This window comes from Phyllostomus discolor, chromosome 1 (assembly GCF_004126475.2).
Source record: "Phyllostomus discolor isolate MPI-MPIP mPhyDis1 chromosome 1, mPhyDis1.pri.v3, whole genome shotgun sequence".
Lineage (NCBI taxonomy): Eukaryota > Metazoa > Chordata > Mammalia > Chiroptera > Phyllostomidae > Phyllostomus > Phyllostomus discolor.
Window position 1 is genome coordinate 101,590,996 of NC_040903.2, and position 18,295 is coordinate 101,609,290.

Consider the following 18,295-nt stretch of genomic DNA (forward strand, 5'->3'; position numbering starts at 1 on the left):
TTTTAAAGTTTTCCTAATACAGATCATGTACACTTTTGTTGAATTTATGCCTAGAGCTTTAGTTTGTTCTGTAACTGTTTTGAATGAAATTTTCTTTAATTCTATTTCATAACTGGTTAAGGCAAAGACTGTGTTATGGACTGAAATGTGTCCCCCCAAAATCCATAGATTAAAGACCTAACCCCCAATGTGACCATATGTAGAGAGAGTGCCTTTGTGGAGTTAATAAGGCTAACTGGTGCTCTAAGCCAAGGGGACTGGTTTCATCAAAGTAGAAGAAGAGACACCAGTAGCGCACAAACAGAGTAATGGCTGTGTGAGGTCAGGGCAAGAAGGTGGCCATCTCCAAGCCAAAGAGAGAGGACTCACGAGACACCAACCCTGCTGGCACCTTGATCTTATATTTTCAGCCTCCAGAACTGTGAGAAAATAAGTTTCTGTTTTGTAAGCCACCCAGTTTATGGTATTTTGTTATATAGCCCAAGCAGAATAGGACAGACTTCAAAACTAAATGCCTGAAGAAAACAGACAAAGAACAAAACCTTCAAAATGCCAGGGCTGGGGGAGGTGGCGGTGACAAATGTTGGAAAGTAGGAACTGGTGGGGTCTGTGGAGAAACCGTCACAGCATATAAATAATTTAAATTTTGTAAAATTAATTTTGTGTTGTGAAACCTGAGAGTTGACATATAAACAGGAATCTATTGTACTGTTGTTTATACAGTAAATTTAAAATCATTAAGAGCTAATTTAATAAATAAAGATATTATCTGTGCAACACAATACTGGGAAGGCATTAGAAATTGAGACAGTTTTTTTTTAAAGAAATATGGAGAAAGAGGAGTTTTTTTAAATCCTCACCTGAGGATATGTTTTTATTGACTAGAGACACAAACATCAATGTGAGAGAGAAACATTGGTCAGTTGCCTCCTTTATGCAACCCCAAAGAGGATCAAACCCTCAACCTAGGCAAGTGTTCTGACAGGGAATTGAACCCATGACCCTTTAGTGCGTGGGATGACGCTCCAACCAAGCTGCCAGCCAGGATTATGAGGCAAATTTTTATGTACTCATGTGGAAAGAGGATAATAATTGTAAAGTGAGAACCAAATTTAGAACCATGTATTACAGTTTATATTTTAAAAAATCTCATATGTTTATAAATATCTATGTTTTCATATGCGTAATGGATGGGTAAAACCCCAAATTTTAATAATAGCTACCTCACATGAAGATGAGGAGTGGGTAAAAAAAAGAAACATGCACTTTTAGATGATTCTATTTGAAATCTTTTTAGAATGATATAATATTTTCATATTAAAGTCAAAAAGTAACTTGAATGAAATTTTCTGATATAAACTTGTTACTATAGCACATTATAAAAGAGAATCTATATTATGTTGACAAAGATTTTTATTTGTTCTTTAGTCATAAGAGACTTCAGCACATACATTTTAAGGAATATTTTTAATATTAGGAAAATATAATTAAAGTTAGTATAATTTAAAATGTTCAGAAACCTATTTTCTGAAAAGGGTTTGTTGCTGTAATAATCAATATTCTTATAGTATGAAATAGCATCTTAAGTAAAATCACTAAAGTATGATACATTTTGAGATACTCAATATTTACGTAACCATTTTTTTCAGACTAAGAAATACACACTCAACAGGTACAAGCTTCCATGTATTTACACACATTAATTATTTATAAGTGTTTAATGAACTTAATCATGTGTATATGAGATTGTGTATGGGTACATGCATGGTAACTATTGTAAGAATCCAAACTGACTTACTTTTGACAATTTTGAAGATGTTCCATAGTAAGAGTAAGAAGAATAAGAAAGGAAAAATTATCCTAGAATATTGAGCAAGATCAGATTCATATAAATAGAATGATGCCTTGTTTGAGCAGTTTTACATATAATTTACCTACTATATCACGCTTTTTCTCAGCTCTATGTCCCTGAAAATCTGGTCTTAAAGTCTTATGTAAGAAGTTGAAAAGTCTATCTTATGTTTTTGAAAACTGCTTCTTCTTCTCTCTCTCTTTCTCTCTCTGATTTGAGGAAACTTGAGTAATGATTATTTCACTGGGATAGGACAATTCTTAAATGTAACAAATGAAATTAACCTTCATTTTTATCCTAAATATAATGTTTCAGCAAAACAGGCAATAATCTCAGATGATGTCACTTCATTTTTTTAAAATTTCAACTAGTTTTTAATAATATATATTGAGCATATATATTGAGCACCAACTCTTGTACAGTTTATTCTTACAAGTTTGGACCCAACTATTCCAATGTATTATGAACAAGTTAGCTGTCCCAGCATTTTTAAACAAGTCTCAACTGAGACCTCAAAGTAATCATAACAAAAACTGTAGTGTAATTGGAAGAATTAGGTGTCCCCATGGTAATTAAGACCAAGGATCCATGAGGGGCAGGAGGGAGGATTCAAAGATCAAAAACAAGTTTTCTACCTAGGTACCGACATTAATATTAACTGGAATGGGATCCTGGAATTCCCAACTTTTATTTGATGTAAAAATAATGACATACCAAAAAATTATGGGTTTTTGATGCCTTTTTTCTTGAATGGAAAATTTCACCAAAAAGTTAAAAGATTTAAAGGCAAGTTTTTCCTCCAAAGTAAGTAAATGACATAATTTCTAATTCTTACTGAAGTTACTAAGCAACCATCAGTGTATTATCTTTATTTCATGTTGAAAAGGGAAATTGGGAGATAGGGAGAGGCAAGGCCTCAGCAGAGAAAGCAAGTTTTAAAATAAGAGGATAATTCTACCAAGATGTAGCATCTTACAGTATTTATCTATCTAGGTATTATCCTTACCTCTGTAAAATTAGGTAAAGGTGACCCATCACAATCTGTATCTTCTGCTTTCTCTTCAGCTAACTTTCCATTGGTTTTTAGTGTACCTGGGAGAGAAATAAAGAAGCCAAGAGGAGTTAAAATGTTCCCTAGAGGGCTTCTTGTGCTCCTTAGGGTACCAACTTATTCCTTCTGCTCATCTACCTGGAACACAGGCACCTCCTGCTGCATTATTTTGGTTTAAAAGATTCTGGGCTTCCTCATCCACAACATCCAGCAGAGACTGGATAACTTCAGCTTCTTGAGGGTCATCATAAATATCATCTTCTTGTACATCAGATTCTTGAAAAACAGTAATTTACATGGGGTTTTACTTAAAAAATATTGGTATAAGAAAAAGACAATGTTTCGAATAGAATATACCAGGTCTTTCAAATTTTAAGCATCCACTTTGAAAAGTAGCCTTGACTTGACAAGTAGTTCATAGTAATGGGGCCTAGTCATTTTCAGTTCCAGAACTACTCTGGTTGCTCTGACAAAAGACCACTCACTGCAGCTTACAAAGAATAAACCCAAATCAGTGTCTATGATACACCTTTTTATGAGACACTAGTAATTTGATGCTTATATTCCTAAATTAATCCCAAATTATTAATTCATGAAAGAAAGGCAAATTATGTTGCAAAGATTAAGGATATGATAAGCAGCCCAAATGTCCTAAGAAAAAAACGTCTAAATATTGGGTGGCCTATAAATTGCTCCTTTAAAAAATACAAGAAATAGCTATCAAACAAAACAGCTATCTTTTCAATCATTTAAGATAGTTTTAATCTTAAGAGATGAGAATGAATCCTGCACATTTGTACAGTGATGTAGATAACAATAATTAATTTTACATTGTTCTTTTATTTCTTTGAACAACAATCTTTCCTTTCAAAGCCAACTATAGGGTCCTGGCTGGTGTGGCTCAGTGGATTGGGTACTGGCCTGAAAACCAAAAGGTCACTGGTTCGATTCCTGGTGAGGGAACATGCCCAGGTTGCAGGCTGGGTCCCTGGTTGAAGGCTTGCAAGAAGCAACAATGTTTCTCTCCCTCTTACCCTCCCTTCCTATCAGCCTAAAAATAAAGAAATAAAATCTAAAAATAAATAAATAAAATCAACTATAGGAATATGTAAGGCAAGTAAGAGAGATACCCAATATTTCTTTATTACCTGAATAATTAGGGCATGTAGAGAAACTGGATGACTGATTTGGAAAACTACCTTTGGACAGAATCAAATTTGTTAATCCTTTCATCTGATAAGTAGAGTGTTTTTCTTCAGGGCACAAAATTTCAATTATTTCTTCCCCATTAACCTAAAGGATGAAACCAAAGCAAATCACTAGGTTACTATTTTATTAACTTCCAACATTAGGGAGGAACTGTACATTGCCCCTCAATGTCCTTCTCCCCACCTTTCTTAGTACAAAATCCATTTTGTATCTCCCAACCTTAGAAGTGTTTTTGGAAAATCCCAGGGCGATAAGATGTGCAAAGGGGATGGAACTTCCTATCATCAAGTATGTCTAAACACTCTAGATTAAACACTACATCAATATTTTGGTTCTAAGAATTCTTACAATGCTTACTAATATAAATTCTGAGTTTCCAAAAGAGAAATCTATTATACAGTATTTCCTAAACTTATTTGACTGCAGAAAGCTCTTTTCTGAGGCCTATTTTATGGGACTTGTCTTTCATAGAACTTTTTAGAAAAGTTTGATGTTGAAGGGAAGGGGGAAAAATCAGCCTTTTCAGTATTTGTGAAGCTATTACATGGTCATAAATTCCAGTTTGGAGATCTAATCAACTGGTAGGTATAAAGATTTTCAAATATAGTCTAAATCTTACCTCAATTTAAGAAAAATAACAATGGACTCCTAACTATAAAGTACAATAATTATTCATAATAAAAAATAAAATACGCCCTTGTAATTAAAGGATAAATTATGAAGCACGTCATGGTGAATAGCTTACTAAAAAAGAATGACTCAGCAAAAATGCAAAGTTAAATAATTAGAATTACAATAATTTTATGCAAATACAAGTGTTTGCTCTGAAGGCTTTACTTTTTTCTCTTTTTTTTTTTTAAAATTTTAATCATTGTTCAAGTACAGTTTTCCCCCTTGGGACCTGACTTTTTATTAAGATAAAAAGTAGAGATGATAGATGCAACTGAATTATTTCTCCATAAATAGTGGTCACATGATGTCAAAAAGTTTCACTGGATTGTGAAATCCAATCTTCATAAGAAATTCATAGTACATCTGTACTATGAAATTCATTAGTATACAAGGGCAGAATATTGTTTGAACAACTTCCTAGAAGATTTTAACTCCAACAAAAAGTGTTTGTAGCTCTGAATAACAAAAGTCATAGTTTCTAGGACTTTAATTTAAATAGAAACTATACCTTTCTCCCTTTAAACAACATGCTGATATTTAAAAAGAAAATAAGCGCTATACAGCATGACTAACTCTCAAAATACACAAAAATCCAGTTGCTTCAGCTATATGATATTGAAGGCCTTGTGAATAAACAGAACAGAGAGTATTGCTATATTTCAATCCACAAACATACAAATACCAAGAAATTTTTATAGTTGTGTTCCAATCATTTCTATCTAACACTTCTGCTGCACTACCTTCTCAGGCATTGCTAAACCATGTCACAAATTTGAGATAACACAGTGAGATGAAAGGCACAGAATTTTGGGCTTCTGGCCACTAAACTAAATTCATTTTCTCCTCTTCCACTCATTCCAGTTCATATCCAAAAATTTTGTTGGAATGATAAGATTTTTCAGATTACTAGGAGAGTAATGTCTCAGCTGTGGATTTTACATGGGAAGACATTCAAATACTGTGGTTCAGAAAAGACTGTATGGCATATGTGTGGGATTAAAGAATCTCACACAAAAAATGAAGATCCAGCCATGATTATTTTAGAATGCACATTACATGCCAAAAGAAAATTATTCAACAAAATATTAGCCAAATAAACGGGCATATCTGCAGTCTTAGAGAGCCCGAGGTGAAATTTAGGTTTGTGATAAAATAGTGTTAGTAATGATTGTGGAGGGAAGGGGTGTGGGTGGAGGTGAAGAGGGCATAAATGGTGGTGGGAAAAGGTAGTTCTGTTAAAGCACCACCAGGTTTCTCTGTGCTGATCTTAAATGATTTAGGCTCTTTAATTTTATTATTGGTAAAATATTTCTATGTCTTTCAAGAAGCAGGTAAGCCTATTTCTTTTGCCACTACTGTTTTTCTTCACTTGCCCCAGAGATTTGTCCTTTAATAGTCACTGCTGGTCAGCATTAACCCAAAGGACCAATTTCAGTTTTAATTACATCCGTCTCTTCCAGGTATTTAAGATAATCAAAAGAATTGTGCATGTAAATAAAGAAAATCCCAGCACTGAAACTATCAACTTAAGTAATTAGCTTATTTAGAAGAGAAGTATGTACAAATGAGGTAGGGTTACTTGCATGGGCCTTGATGATGTGACCTTAACTGAAAAAGGCCCATTAGTTCACTGAAATATATTCCTATTATTAATATATGTTTCTAAAGAAGGCAAATATTTAAATGTGAAATCAGTTTGGTTCAGACACAAGCAAACTGGTTATTTAGATAAGGAAGTAGGACATGAAGAAGTCAGCCTTTACTTACCTTGGAGAAGGAATTATTAGGAGTGAGGGCAGGTTTGCCGCAAGGCTCCGAAGTGTGGTGACCTCAAAGGGACAACAGAGAAAGGAAGGGATGAGCCAGTCTGAAGCACATCAGGAATATCACAACAATGAGAGAAAAACCCACACATCTGTATGTGCTTATTTTTATTAGTACATTAAAAGAGGTCATGTCACAAAGTGATTTAAAATCAACTAGATGGAATCAAATATTAGATAAGGATTTTTCCCAAGAAAAATATCAATTTCTTAAAAGAAAATAGTTTGCATAAAAGCTCAGTTCAGGCTGAATTGTTCTAGTATGAGGTATGGAATGTGAATTATTCCAACCAAATGGGAGACGTATCACAGGCGATAAACTAGTTCATGACTATTTAAGAGAATACAGCAAACCTTTTTTAGGCTATCAATTTAACACAGTAAAATAAGTTTTGGATATAACTGAATAGGACTTTTAATATGTGTCTAAACCTAACGTTAATTTGAACTCTTAGCTGTCTTCAGTACAAAACTTCAATGGATATATTAAAATAAGATTATGTTTCTCTTACAATTAAAATTATATTTAAAAACAATTTGATACATTAAATTATATTCTCAAGACATTTTGAAAGATATGGTTAAGTCTCGAAAAGTTAAAAAGAAAGAAAAGAGGAAATAGGGGTATGGGATAAAGTTCTATAATTTTGTGTATGATGTTACAAAGAGCCCAAGAATGCCTTTTATTATTACTTCCAGAAGATATATTACGTTATTTAACTTCTAGGGAAAATAATGAAAAAACAATAATAAACCACTCGTTCAAAATAATCATATTAAAATAGTATAAAGTACAATAGTTTATTATTTGTAATTGCTTCCTTCTGTTCCCTGAACTGCCCTCTCCCCCTTATTTCTCCAGGCAACCACTGATCTGCATTCTGTTACTACCGATTAACTTGCGTTTTATTTAAAAAAAAAACCCACAACACATTTTATTTATTTATTTTTAGAGAGGAGAAGGGAAGGAGAAAGCGATGGAAAGAAATATCAATGTGTGGTTGCCTCTCACATGCCTCCTACTGAGGCCCTGGCCCACAACCCAGGTACGTATACTGACTCGGAATCAAATCAGCCAGCAACTTTTTGGTTCACAGGCTCACACTCAGTCCACTGAGCTACACCATCCACGGCTACATTTTCTATAATTTTGAATAAACAGAATAACACAGTATGAATTCTTTTTTGTCTGGCCTCTTTCACTCAGCAGACTTATTTGAATTTATTTTAATTATGTTGTTGTGTGTATAAAACAGACCATTCATTTTTATTGCTTAAGAGTAGTCTGTTGTTTGGATACATTACAATTCATTTATTCATTCAATATTTGAGTGGTGTCCAATTTTGACTATTACAAAGAAAGCTGCTAGAAACATTCCTGTACAGGTTTTTGTGTAGGGATAAATGCTTTCCTTTCTCTTGAGTGAACAAATAGGAGTGAAATGGCTGGATCATACGGTAGGTGTATGTTTAAATTTTTAAGAAGCTGTCAAAATGTTTTCCACCATTTTACATTCCCTGCATTATGAGAGTTATTGTTGATACTATATGATTTTTCAGAATTCATAAAGAAATTAGATACTACATTCAACAACCTAAAAGTTTAGTTATGTGAAGTACTGAATTTACATTTCAAATAAACTAATTTCAACCACTTTTCCCTGTGCTTAACATTTTTATTATACTAACACTAGCATTAAAAGTTATAGTTACTGCCCTGATCTCCATGGCTCAGTGGGTTGGCCATCATCTGGCAAAGGGCAAGGAAGTTGGTTAGATTCCTGGTCAGGACACATGCCTGGATTGCAGGCCAGGTCCCTGGCTGGGGGCATGAGAGAGGCAACCAATCAACGTTTCTCTCTTTCTCCCTCCCTTCCCCTCTCTCTGAAAATAAATAAATAAGATCTTTTTAAAAAAGTTACAATTACTGAGCATGATTATGTAAATGACAGCATGAAGTCAGATATCCTGGGTTTGAATTTTGGCTCCACTATTTATTAACTCTGTGAATGTCTCTGTGCCCCAGTTTCCCCTTCTATAAAAGGAGGATAATAACCACTACTACACAACTATATGCCACAACTACTAATACTACAATCTACATTATTATGCTAAAATGTAAGACAGACACTTTGTTTACTCATTGCCATATTCACAATGGCTAGAACAGTATCCAACAGATAAGAAATTAAATAACTGTCTGATTAAATTTTTTAAAAAAGATTTTATTTATTTATTTTTAGAGAGGGAAGGGAGATAGAGAGAGAAACATCAATGTGCGGTTGCTGGGGGTTATGGCCTGCAACCCAGGCATGTACCCTGGCTGGGAATCGAACCTGTGACACTTTGGTTCGCAGCCCGTGCTCAATCCACTGAGCTATGCCAGCCAGGGTGATTAAATTTTTATGTGACACTCAATGTGACCTTTCACATATTTTATTGCATTTATGCCTCATTATAACCTTACAGGGTAGATAGAGATCTTGCATAGCACTTTGGAAAGGCAATAAAAATAAAAGCACTTTGAATGATAGTCTCCATACCTGTTTCTGGGAAAAATACAGTTACCTCTCTAAAACCAGTTGTGTTATAAAATGAACATATCCTTACCATTGGCTTTGGCTGATTGTGGACTTGAAACAGCATACTTCCTGGAACTTGGGACCACTGGCTGACCATCTCTGTGTTGTAAAAAAATGAAAGACAACTGCAAATTACCTAAGATGTTTGTTTTAATATCCTTTGGATTATCTGTTAGCCTCAGGAGTTTTGTTTTAGATGGGTTTCAAGGCATATCCTAAAGCCTCACAAAATTTTTATCAGTCTTCATTTATGTATTTTCTTAAAAGAGATATTCTTGATTCAAAAAAGATTAAGAATCACTTCTTTATATAGTCTCTTTTCAGGTTTCAGTTTAACATACCACTTTATTTCTCCTCTCATTTCAAACACTGGTAATATTCATGATCTAATAACTTGCTTCTTAGTCACTCAGGTCATAGTTCAAAGACAACTTAGAAATCACAGATCACTAAGTTTTATAAACTTAAAGTTGTTTTTTTTTAAAAAAGATTTTATTTATTTAAATTTATTTTATTTTTTTTAAGAGGGAAGGGAGGGAGAAAGAGAGAGAGAGAGAGAAACATCAATGTGCGGTTGCTGGGGGCCGTGGCCTGCAACCCAGGCATGTGCCCTGACTGGGAATCGAACCTCCGATGCTTTGGTTCGCAGCCCGAGCTCAATCCACTGAGCTACGCCAGCCAGGGATGAACTTAAAGTTCTTGATATGTGTTTTACTTTTAAGTTATTTAAAGTGAAAATCTAGACTCTATCTCTACACATATATATACTCATATATATTCAAAAGATCATCAGAAGAATAGTACTACCTAATGTGAAAAACAGTAAAAAAGAGAGCACCATGGAAACAGAAGATTAGCAGGCAATCTTACTGCTACTAATATGTGAGAAAAAAGGTGTGTTGCCTAACATATACAGTGATGGGAGAGGCAACTCGCACCATGGACCCTAAGCATCCCTGCATATTCTTCCTGGGTAGCCCAGAAATGCAAGGCCATGATCACTTTTTATCTGGGCCAATTCTCAAGGCTATGATCGTAGTGAGCAAGTTTGAGGGACGATATAATCTCTTTTCTCAAACAAAAAGCATGCTTTCTAGCAGGATGCCATACTACGGCCCAGAGATGCTAAAAGGGGTGTCCAACCTTTTGGCATCTCTGGGCCACATTGGAAGAAGAATTGTTTTGGGCCACACATTAAATACACAAACACTAACAAAAACTGATGGGCAAAAAAAGGTTTTAAGTAAATTTATGATTTTGTATTGGGTCACATTCATTGCCATCTTGGGCCTCATGTGGCCCAAAGGCCATGGGTTGGACACCCCTGCAAGAGTCAGGTTCCCAGCCTCTCTTAAAGTATTCCTCTCCTGTCATACAATCCACTGCATGTTTAGGAATCCACCAGGCCCCCATATGTCATCTCCACAAGACTTTGAGGACATATAGAACTGACACTAATACCATTTGTGGTAAATATTTTGTCTCCAATCCAGGAGTTTCATATCTTCTACTAGTGTGCAGGAAACAATAACTGGCTAACTTACTAGCTTGCAAGTAAGGTGAAAATCAAAGACCCTTTACAGTTCTTGACATACACATAATTACCATAAATATACACCCCTCCATTAATGCTGCTCTGTGGATGTTAAAGACATCAGATATATATAACAGTGGAGAGAGAGCTGGGAGAAGAACAAAGGCAGAAGTAATTGTGACCACCACTACTCTATCTTTAGTGACCACAGAAGCAATAAAAGTAGAAAGAAAAAGAAAGTAATTTCCAAGGTAGGGTAAAGGGTCCTCTACTGATTTTGAGGCAAAAAAATTTCAGCTAGATCTATGGTTAACAGAGATGTTAATTTTCACACAAAAAATTTCAGGTTGTTTGAACGCTTTTCTTCCCAACTAATTAACATTCAGCTATATCTATGAAAATAACTTCATGCCAAATCTAATTTTTAGAAATATATTAGAAAACCTGGTCAGGAAGTACATTCAAGGAAAAATGTACACAAACTGACTTAAAGGTTTAGAAGGAGCAAATAAGTTTACTATCAAATGATTTAATTAGTAATTCCCCTATTTTGGAAAGACACACTCTGTAAAACTGACCACGTATTAGATATAAACATGCAGTTCCCCTTTGTATAAGCCTGTAGTCTAGAAAGCCTATACTTACAGACACTGTGGTAGGCTGAATAAGGCCCCCCTTCCCATCCTCCCCCTGCACGTGTACACATTAACCCTTGGAGCCTGTGAATATTGAACCTGACAAAGCAAAATAAATTTTGTAGATGTGAGTAAATTAAAGATGTGGAGATGAGGCGATTATATTGGATTTTCTGCTTGGGTTCAATGTAATCACAGAGTTCCTTATAAATGAAAGAGTGAGGCAGCAAGCCAGGCAGAGATGTGAGGACAGAGCAGAGTGCTGTGACTGCTGCCTTTGCATATGGAGGTGGGCCATGGGTCGACCAATACAGGCAATCTCTAGAAGGTAGAAAAGGCAAGGAAGTGGATTATCTCCTGAGGTCTACAGCAGGAATGCAGATCAGCCTTGATTTTCTACCCACTGAGACCCATTTCATATTTCTGACTTCCAAAACTATTAAGACAATAAACTTCTGTTGTTTAAGCCACTACATTTGTAGTAATTTGAAACTAATACATACATTTTTCAATTTATTTCATTTTTAAGTGAGAGAAAAGTTGCTATTAGCATTTCTTATGATGTGAAATTGTTATGAGGTGTAGTGGATGTGGTAATTCCACTACACATTGCTTACAGACATGAAGTTTAGGCAGGACTAACTATCCCGACACTGAGGATGGGCCAAGACTGGCCTTATTTCGGGTCTAAGACAATCAGCACACAGTCCTTGCTTTACCACAGTGACTGGTGAGACTTTTGATTGGAGACTGCCCTGGATGGTGCAGTATGGAGGCGTGAGGCACAACGCTGACAGAGATGTGACTGTCACGAAGGAAACACATACATAGAGTAGAGAATAAGTGCAATAGCAAAGAAATGGAGCTAGAGGCCTAATGAAATTTTACCTGTTGACTCCATAATCTTTTCAGCCATGTCAGGCTGTAAATTCTCTATCTTGTTTAAAACCAAGTTGAGTTGTGTTTTTAGTTACTTGCAACTGAAACCATCCTAAGTGACAAATGTAACCATCATATTAATAACTGCAAACATGTATCCAAACACTAACCCATTTAAAGTGCTCTTAGGATATATTATCTATCAGAAAGTCTGTTTAACTATTAAATCCTGCTAGTTTAGTCTGTGAATTACTAATAATACAGTAATAATCTTTTTAAGAGAACATAAAACAATAGCCTGAAATGCTTAAGCACACACAAGCAAAACCCACAAATAATTGCAGAGTGGTACCTTGTAGCTTTTAACACCACGGCAGGAAGTGACATGTCTAATACTCTCTTAGCTTCTTCCAAGGTCATGCTTTGTGTGCTGACTCCATTCACACAGTGGATGATGTCTAGTAGCTGGAGATTACCCTCAACCGCTGCAACTGACCTCGGATTGATATCGCTAATATAAACCACTTGATGAAGGCTGTCGTGACCTCCAGATAAGGAAAAACCTTCAGGGAATACAAATATTTGTTTCCTTAGCCTTAAGAGTGCTTATTTTTAATCCAGCCAAGAAAAATCACAATGCAGAAAGCTTAAATTTGCATTACCTAACTCCTCTTTGTTGCATGTTAACATAATGTCAGGCAGCAAATGAGGCAGCACTGGCATCTTGGGTAACTCTAGAACTCGTCCAAGAACTAATCTGACTGTCTTGGGTGCAGCTCGGAGCAGATTCACCGTATCTGTGTGAGTCATGTTTGTAACATCTGTATCATTAACCTACCAAAATGAAAAAGGGGAAAAGTAGGATTATAATATTTGGAACAGAGAAGATACCAAGAAAATATAGTAATGCCCCTAACTTTTAAAAATATATATTAGCCAGTAAAAGATTCACAATAAAGAATGGTTTCTAATTTATTGGTAATTCCCTGTACTGTGGAAATCAAGTAATTACAAATGAAATAATAATGTAAATACTTAAAAAAGGTATCATTATTTTGCTAGCATAGGACATTTATCCTCACAGTAATTTAAGAAACTTTCTGTCCCTGAAACTCAAGATAGCTTATTTAATGCTTTAACTGAGATTAGAAGGACTCCCAAATTAAAAAGAAAACTTTAAGTATTCCTAGATCTGTTAACTACATAAATGCCTTTGCTTTTAAGAGGTGGAGAAGGAAAACAAACCAAACAGAGAAACAGAGTGTTATATTAACCCAACCTTTTTGTTCTTTCTTCTCTAGCCCTGGCTTGCTCTTTGGCCACATTCGCACAAGTTCATTCCATGCAATGTCTCACCTTTATGAGCCGGTCCCCAGGTTTCAGCCTTCCATCACTTTTGGCTGGATCCTGAATGACATCATGAACGTAACAACCAATACTCTGATTGCCTTTGGTTACAGTAAAACCTAGGCTTCCTTTTTCTGATTTAATTAGGGTAATGATGAGTTCTACTTCCTAAATGAAGAAAACAGTGATGCCTTTAGGGTGTCTATTCTGCCTTACAGATGAACAAAATCATGACTATTACTTCCATTAAATAACAGAGGAGGAAACCCAACCTTTAAAGGTTACTTATGTATTCCAAATGAAGAAGCCAGGTCTACCTGACTCTAGATAGAATGCCCTCCAATGTAAAAGTTGGGTTTAAATACAATATGATGTGTTCATTTAGAGGCATCTGAGATAGAACTTATTCATGCTTCAATTCTTGTATTTTCAGAATAAACAAGGATACATTAGTGGCTATACCCAGATCATCAAAGAACACTTCTTGAAGAGAAGGTTCAGAAAATTCTTCACGTATTTTTAGACAACCAAGATAAATGCCAAGAGCCACAAAAGAAAGTTATTGTTGTTGTTTTTAAATGAAGTCTTTGGGTAATTAAATTGCACAACTTCATGTATTTAGTTGTATAAAAGAAATTTTTTAAACATTATTTTAGTGGAGACATAAAGATTGCTTGCAGCGTACAGGGGTGATGACAGATTTCTAAGGAAATCATTCAAAGACTATTTTTACTCTATTGCTGAGAATAAAACGGAAGGTACAAATGCCCCCCCCCCCCCCCCCCGCCCACACACACATACACACAATTATAGGCAAACAAAGTATTCAGAAAAATTAACTCCCGAATGCTTATGGGTTTTGGGTGATGAGGTAGTAGTTTTAATCTTCTTTTTCACTGTTTTCCAACTTTCCTACAATAAATATTTATGATAATAAAAACAATATTAAAAACACTGACTTTTAATCAATATAAACAATATTTTCTTGAAAATTTGACTTCTAAACTAAATTTGTAGGATTAGAAGTTCTAGGGTTATCAGTACAATGTAAAGAAGTACATTTGAGCACACAAAAACAAGTGTGAAGGTAAAAAAAATTATACTCAATCCTGATTAAAAACTAAATAGGTAATCCATCAGAATTTAGCAAATAGCAGATACTCAATTAGGTTCTCACTTTATACCACAGTTGGCAAACACAAGGCCTGTGGACCGAATCTGGCCCTCCACCTTGTTTTATCCAGCCCCGCACCTTGTTTCTACCCAGTGGCAGTGCCGAGCTCTCGCTGAACTACTCCTACGTTAAGGAGCAGTTATATTTATACAGTCCTAAAATTCCATTTGGCCCTTTGAAGGCAACGACGAAGCGGATGTGGTACCTGGTCAAAATGAGTTTGACACCCCTGCTTTATACTGTTCCATTTATTCCTTATCACCATTGTATGAGGTTTCTGGCCCCATTTTATAGCCAAAACTACTGACATTCAGAAGAATTAAGTAATTTTTCTGCAAGTGTCTACCAAATGGCAGCAGGTCAGTGGTAGAAACAGGGTTTGTACCTAGATCTTTTTGCCTTTTCCCTAATTCTCAGCAGAGAAACACACCAGATAGGCTATCTGTTTACTAGGCATGAATATGAAGGTACTCTAAAAAAGTCTTTTCCTTAAAGGGAAATTGTGTGTGTACCATGGAATTTTCTTCACACAGCCAAAACAACTCACCTGCTCTAAGTCTTCAAGGTGGTTTTCCAAATCATTTTTCAAAGATTTCAAGCTTTCTTGTCTTCTTGGTTCAGAAGTGTGATGTATATGATATTTATCTGTTACATTAGTGGAAATACATTCTGTTTCAGGTGGCCCAGAAGTCTCATCCAGTGCTGAAGGGGAAGGAGGATTACTACAGGGGCAAAAAAGCAAGCCATTTTTCAAATACATTTCAATGTCAATATAGTAAATTTGTGCCACAAACAGAAAATGTTCAACAAGTGTTCACGTTTGCTTTAGGTTGAGATCCTACCCACTTTTTACCAAATTCTGGGCTGTGAATTTATTTCACACTTGTTATATGCTAACCTTACCAGTTTTTGTTCTCTCTCTGGGTTCTATTCTGAAGCTCTTTGAGATACACACATCAGTAAAACAGATTAAATAAATATACTTTTGATCCCTAATTGTTAATTCTTGGCTGAAGCTAATGTTTTCAGAAGCCTAATGTTTGTTTCAATATAAGAGAATAGAAAAAAAAAAATAAGACTTAATTCCCATGGTTATTTTGGATGATACAATAGAAAAAAAACTTGAATAAATATGGTTGGACCTAGATATATACAAAAACATAACCAAACAATAAAATGTATAAATAACTATTAGAGGTATAGATGTAGTCATTCTATACCTCTATGCTTTCAATTATTTCTTCGTTCCCCATTTCCTGTAGTCTTCTATAGCCTACGTTTTGCGGACTCTCTACCCCTTCCTCCCTACCACTTCCCTTTATATTTCTTTTTTTCAATATTAAGATTAATCTCTTTTTAAAATATATTTTATTTATTATGCTATTATAGTTGTCCCATTTTCCCCTCTTCATTCCTCTCTACCCTGCACACCCCCTCCCATCCACATTCCCTGCCTTTAGTTCATGTCCATGAGTTGTACATATAAGTTCTTTGGTTTCCACTTTTCCCATACTATTCTTGCCCTCCCCCTGTCTGTTTTCTACCAACCATCTATGCTACTTATTTTCTGTGCCTTTTCCCCCTCTTCCCCCCTCCCATTCCCCTGTTGATAACCCTTCATGTGATCTCCATTTCTGGGGTTCTGTTCCTGTTCTAATTGTTTACTTAGTTTGTTTTTGTTTTTGTTTTAGGTGTGGTTGTAAATAATTGTGAGTTTGCTGTCATTTTACTGTTCATGTTTTTTATCTTCTTTTTCTTAGGTAAGTCCCTTTAACATTCCATAAAATAAGGGCTTGGTGATGATGAACTCCTTTAACTTGACCTTATCTGAGAAGAAGCACTTTATCTGCTCTTTCATTCTAAATGAAGGCTATGCTGGATAGAGCAATCTTGGATGCAGGTCCTTGCCTTTCATGACTTGGAGTACTTCTTTCCAGTCCCTTCTTGCCTGTAAGGTTTCTTTTGAGAAATGAGCTGACAGTCTGATGGGAACTCCTTTGTAGGTAACTGCCTCCTTATCTCTTGCTGCTTCTAGGATTCTCTCCTTCATTTTAATCTTGGGTAATGTAATGATGATGTGCCTTGGTGTGTTCCCCTTTGGGTCCAACTTCTTTGAGACTCTCTGAGATTCCTGGATTTCCTGGAAGTCTATTTCCCTTGCCAGATTGAGGAAGTTCTCCTTCATTATTTGTTCAAATAACTTTTCCACTTGTTGCTCTTCCTCTTCTCCTTCTGGTACCTCTATAATTGGGATGTTGGAAGATTTAAAGATGTCCTGGAGGTTCCTAAGCCTCTCCTCATTTTTTTGAATTCTTGTTTCTTCATTCTTTTCTGGCTGGATGTTTCTTTCTTCCTTCTGGTCCACTTTATTGATTTGAGTCCCAGTTTCCTTCCCATCACTATTGGTTTCCTGTACATTTTCCTTTATTTCACTTAGCATAGCCTTCATTTTTTCATCTAATTTGCGACCAAATTCAACCAATTCTGTGAGAGTCCTGGTTACCTGTGTTTTGAACTGTGCATCTCATAGGTTGGCTATCTCTCGGTCATTTAGTTGTATTTTTTTCTGGAACTCTGATCTGCTCTTTTGTTTGGGCCATTTTTTTTTTTGTCTTGACGTGCCTGTTATGTAGTGAGGGGCAAAGTCTTAGGTGTTCACCAGGGCAGGGTAACCCACATAGCTGCTTTGTGATGCTGTATGTGGGGAAGAGGTCCAAGAGGGAACAATGGCACTTGCTCTGCTCTCTGCTGGCTTTCAGTCACTTCCCTGCTACCCATAAGCAAATTTTGCCCTTCTGTTGCTGACTCCCAGGTAGGTTGGCTTATGCACATTCTAGGACCCTGTGAGTCTCTCCAATGAACTCTCTGGTGAGGGAATTTCTCCGCTGCCATCTCAACCCCCCACAGATGTTTGCAATCAGTGGTTTGAGGCTTTATTTCCCTGCATTGGAGCTCGGTCTGTCTGGCTCCCCAATTGCTCCTCCTGGTTTATCTGCGCACAATTGTGGGATTGTGCACTCCACCAGTTGCCGCTGCAGTCTTGCCAGCCAGCCACAGCCTTGAGTGTCCCACTCAATCTGGTGATGAATCCACCAGCTGCCACCTTGCCCACCTTGGTCCTCCACTGCCGCTTTGCACAAAGTCCTCTCTGCGTGCCCATCTCTGCCCCTCCTACCATTCTGGATGAGTATGTCTTCTTTAACTCCTTGGTTGTTGGACTTCCATACAGTTTGATTTTCTGTTAGTTCTGGTGTTTTTTGTTTCTAAATGGTCATTGTCCTTCTTTTGGTTGTGCAAGGAGGCACAGTGTATCTACCTATGCCTCCATCTTGGTCAGAAGTCTCTCCTGTTTATATTTCTACTCTCTACTCTCCCACCTCATCACTGTCTAAACAGGTTTATTCTCTTTCTGTGAAGTAAAATGAATGATGGTGAAATACAAACAAATTTCCCAATTTTTAGTAAATATTCCGAAGAGAGCAGCAAGGCTCAGGTTGAATGGCTAGAGAGCTTAGTGGCTTGCTAACTAAAACTGTC

At 36.1% G+C, this 18,295-nt stretch overlaps 1 protein-coding gene across 10 annotated transcripts in view; it reads right to left on the bottom strand.

Moving 5' to 3' along the window:
• Window positions 1–18,295, bottom strand: part of PTPN13 (protein tyrosine phosphatase non-receptor type 13) — a 204,391-nt gene that overhangs the window by 24,956 nt on the left and 161,140 nt on the right. For 5 of the 10 annotated variants that reach the window (XM_036026875.1, XM_036026879.1, XM_036026910.1 and 2 more), the window contains 9 exons: window positions 15,306–15,480; window positions 13,594–13,752; window positions 12,900–13,071; window positions 12,590–12,800; window positions 9,218–9,288; window positions 6,552–6,613; window positions 4,052–4,196; window positions 3,042–3,179; window positions 2,859–2,944 (listed from right to left, as the gene is read on the bottom strand). In XM_036026875.1, the coding sequence (XP_035882768.1) occupies window positions 2,859–2,944; window positions 3,042–3,179; window positions 4,052–4,196; window positions 6,552–6,613; window positions 9,218–9,288; window positions 12,590–12,800; window positions 12,900–13,071; window positions 13,594–13,752; window positions 15,306–15,480 (1,219 nt within the window). The remainder of the gene's footprint in view (window positions 1–2,858; window positions 2,945–3,041; window positions 3,180–4,051; window positions 4,197–6,551; window positions 6,614–9,217; window positions 9,289–12,589; window positions 12,801–12,899; window positions 13,072–13,593; window positions 13,753–15,305; window positions 15,481–18,295) is intronic. The other 5 variants (XM_028505529.2, XM_028505528.2, XM_028505531.2 and 2 more) reach the window with 3 other exon arrangements.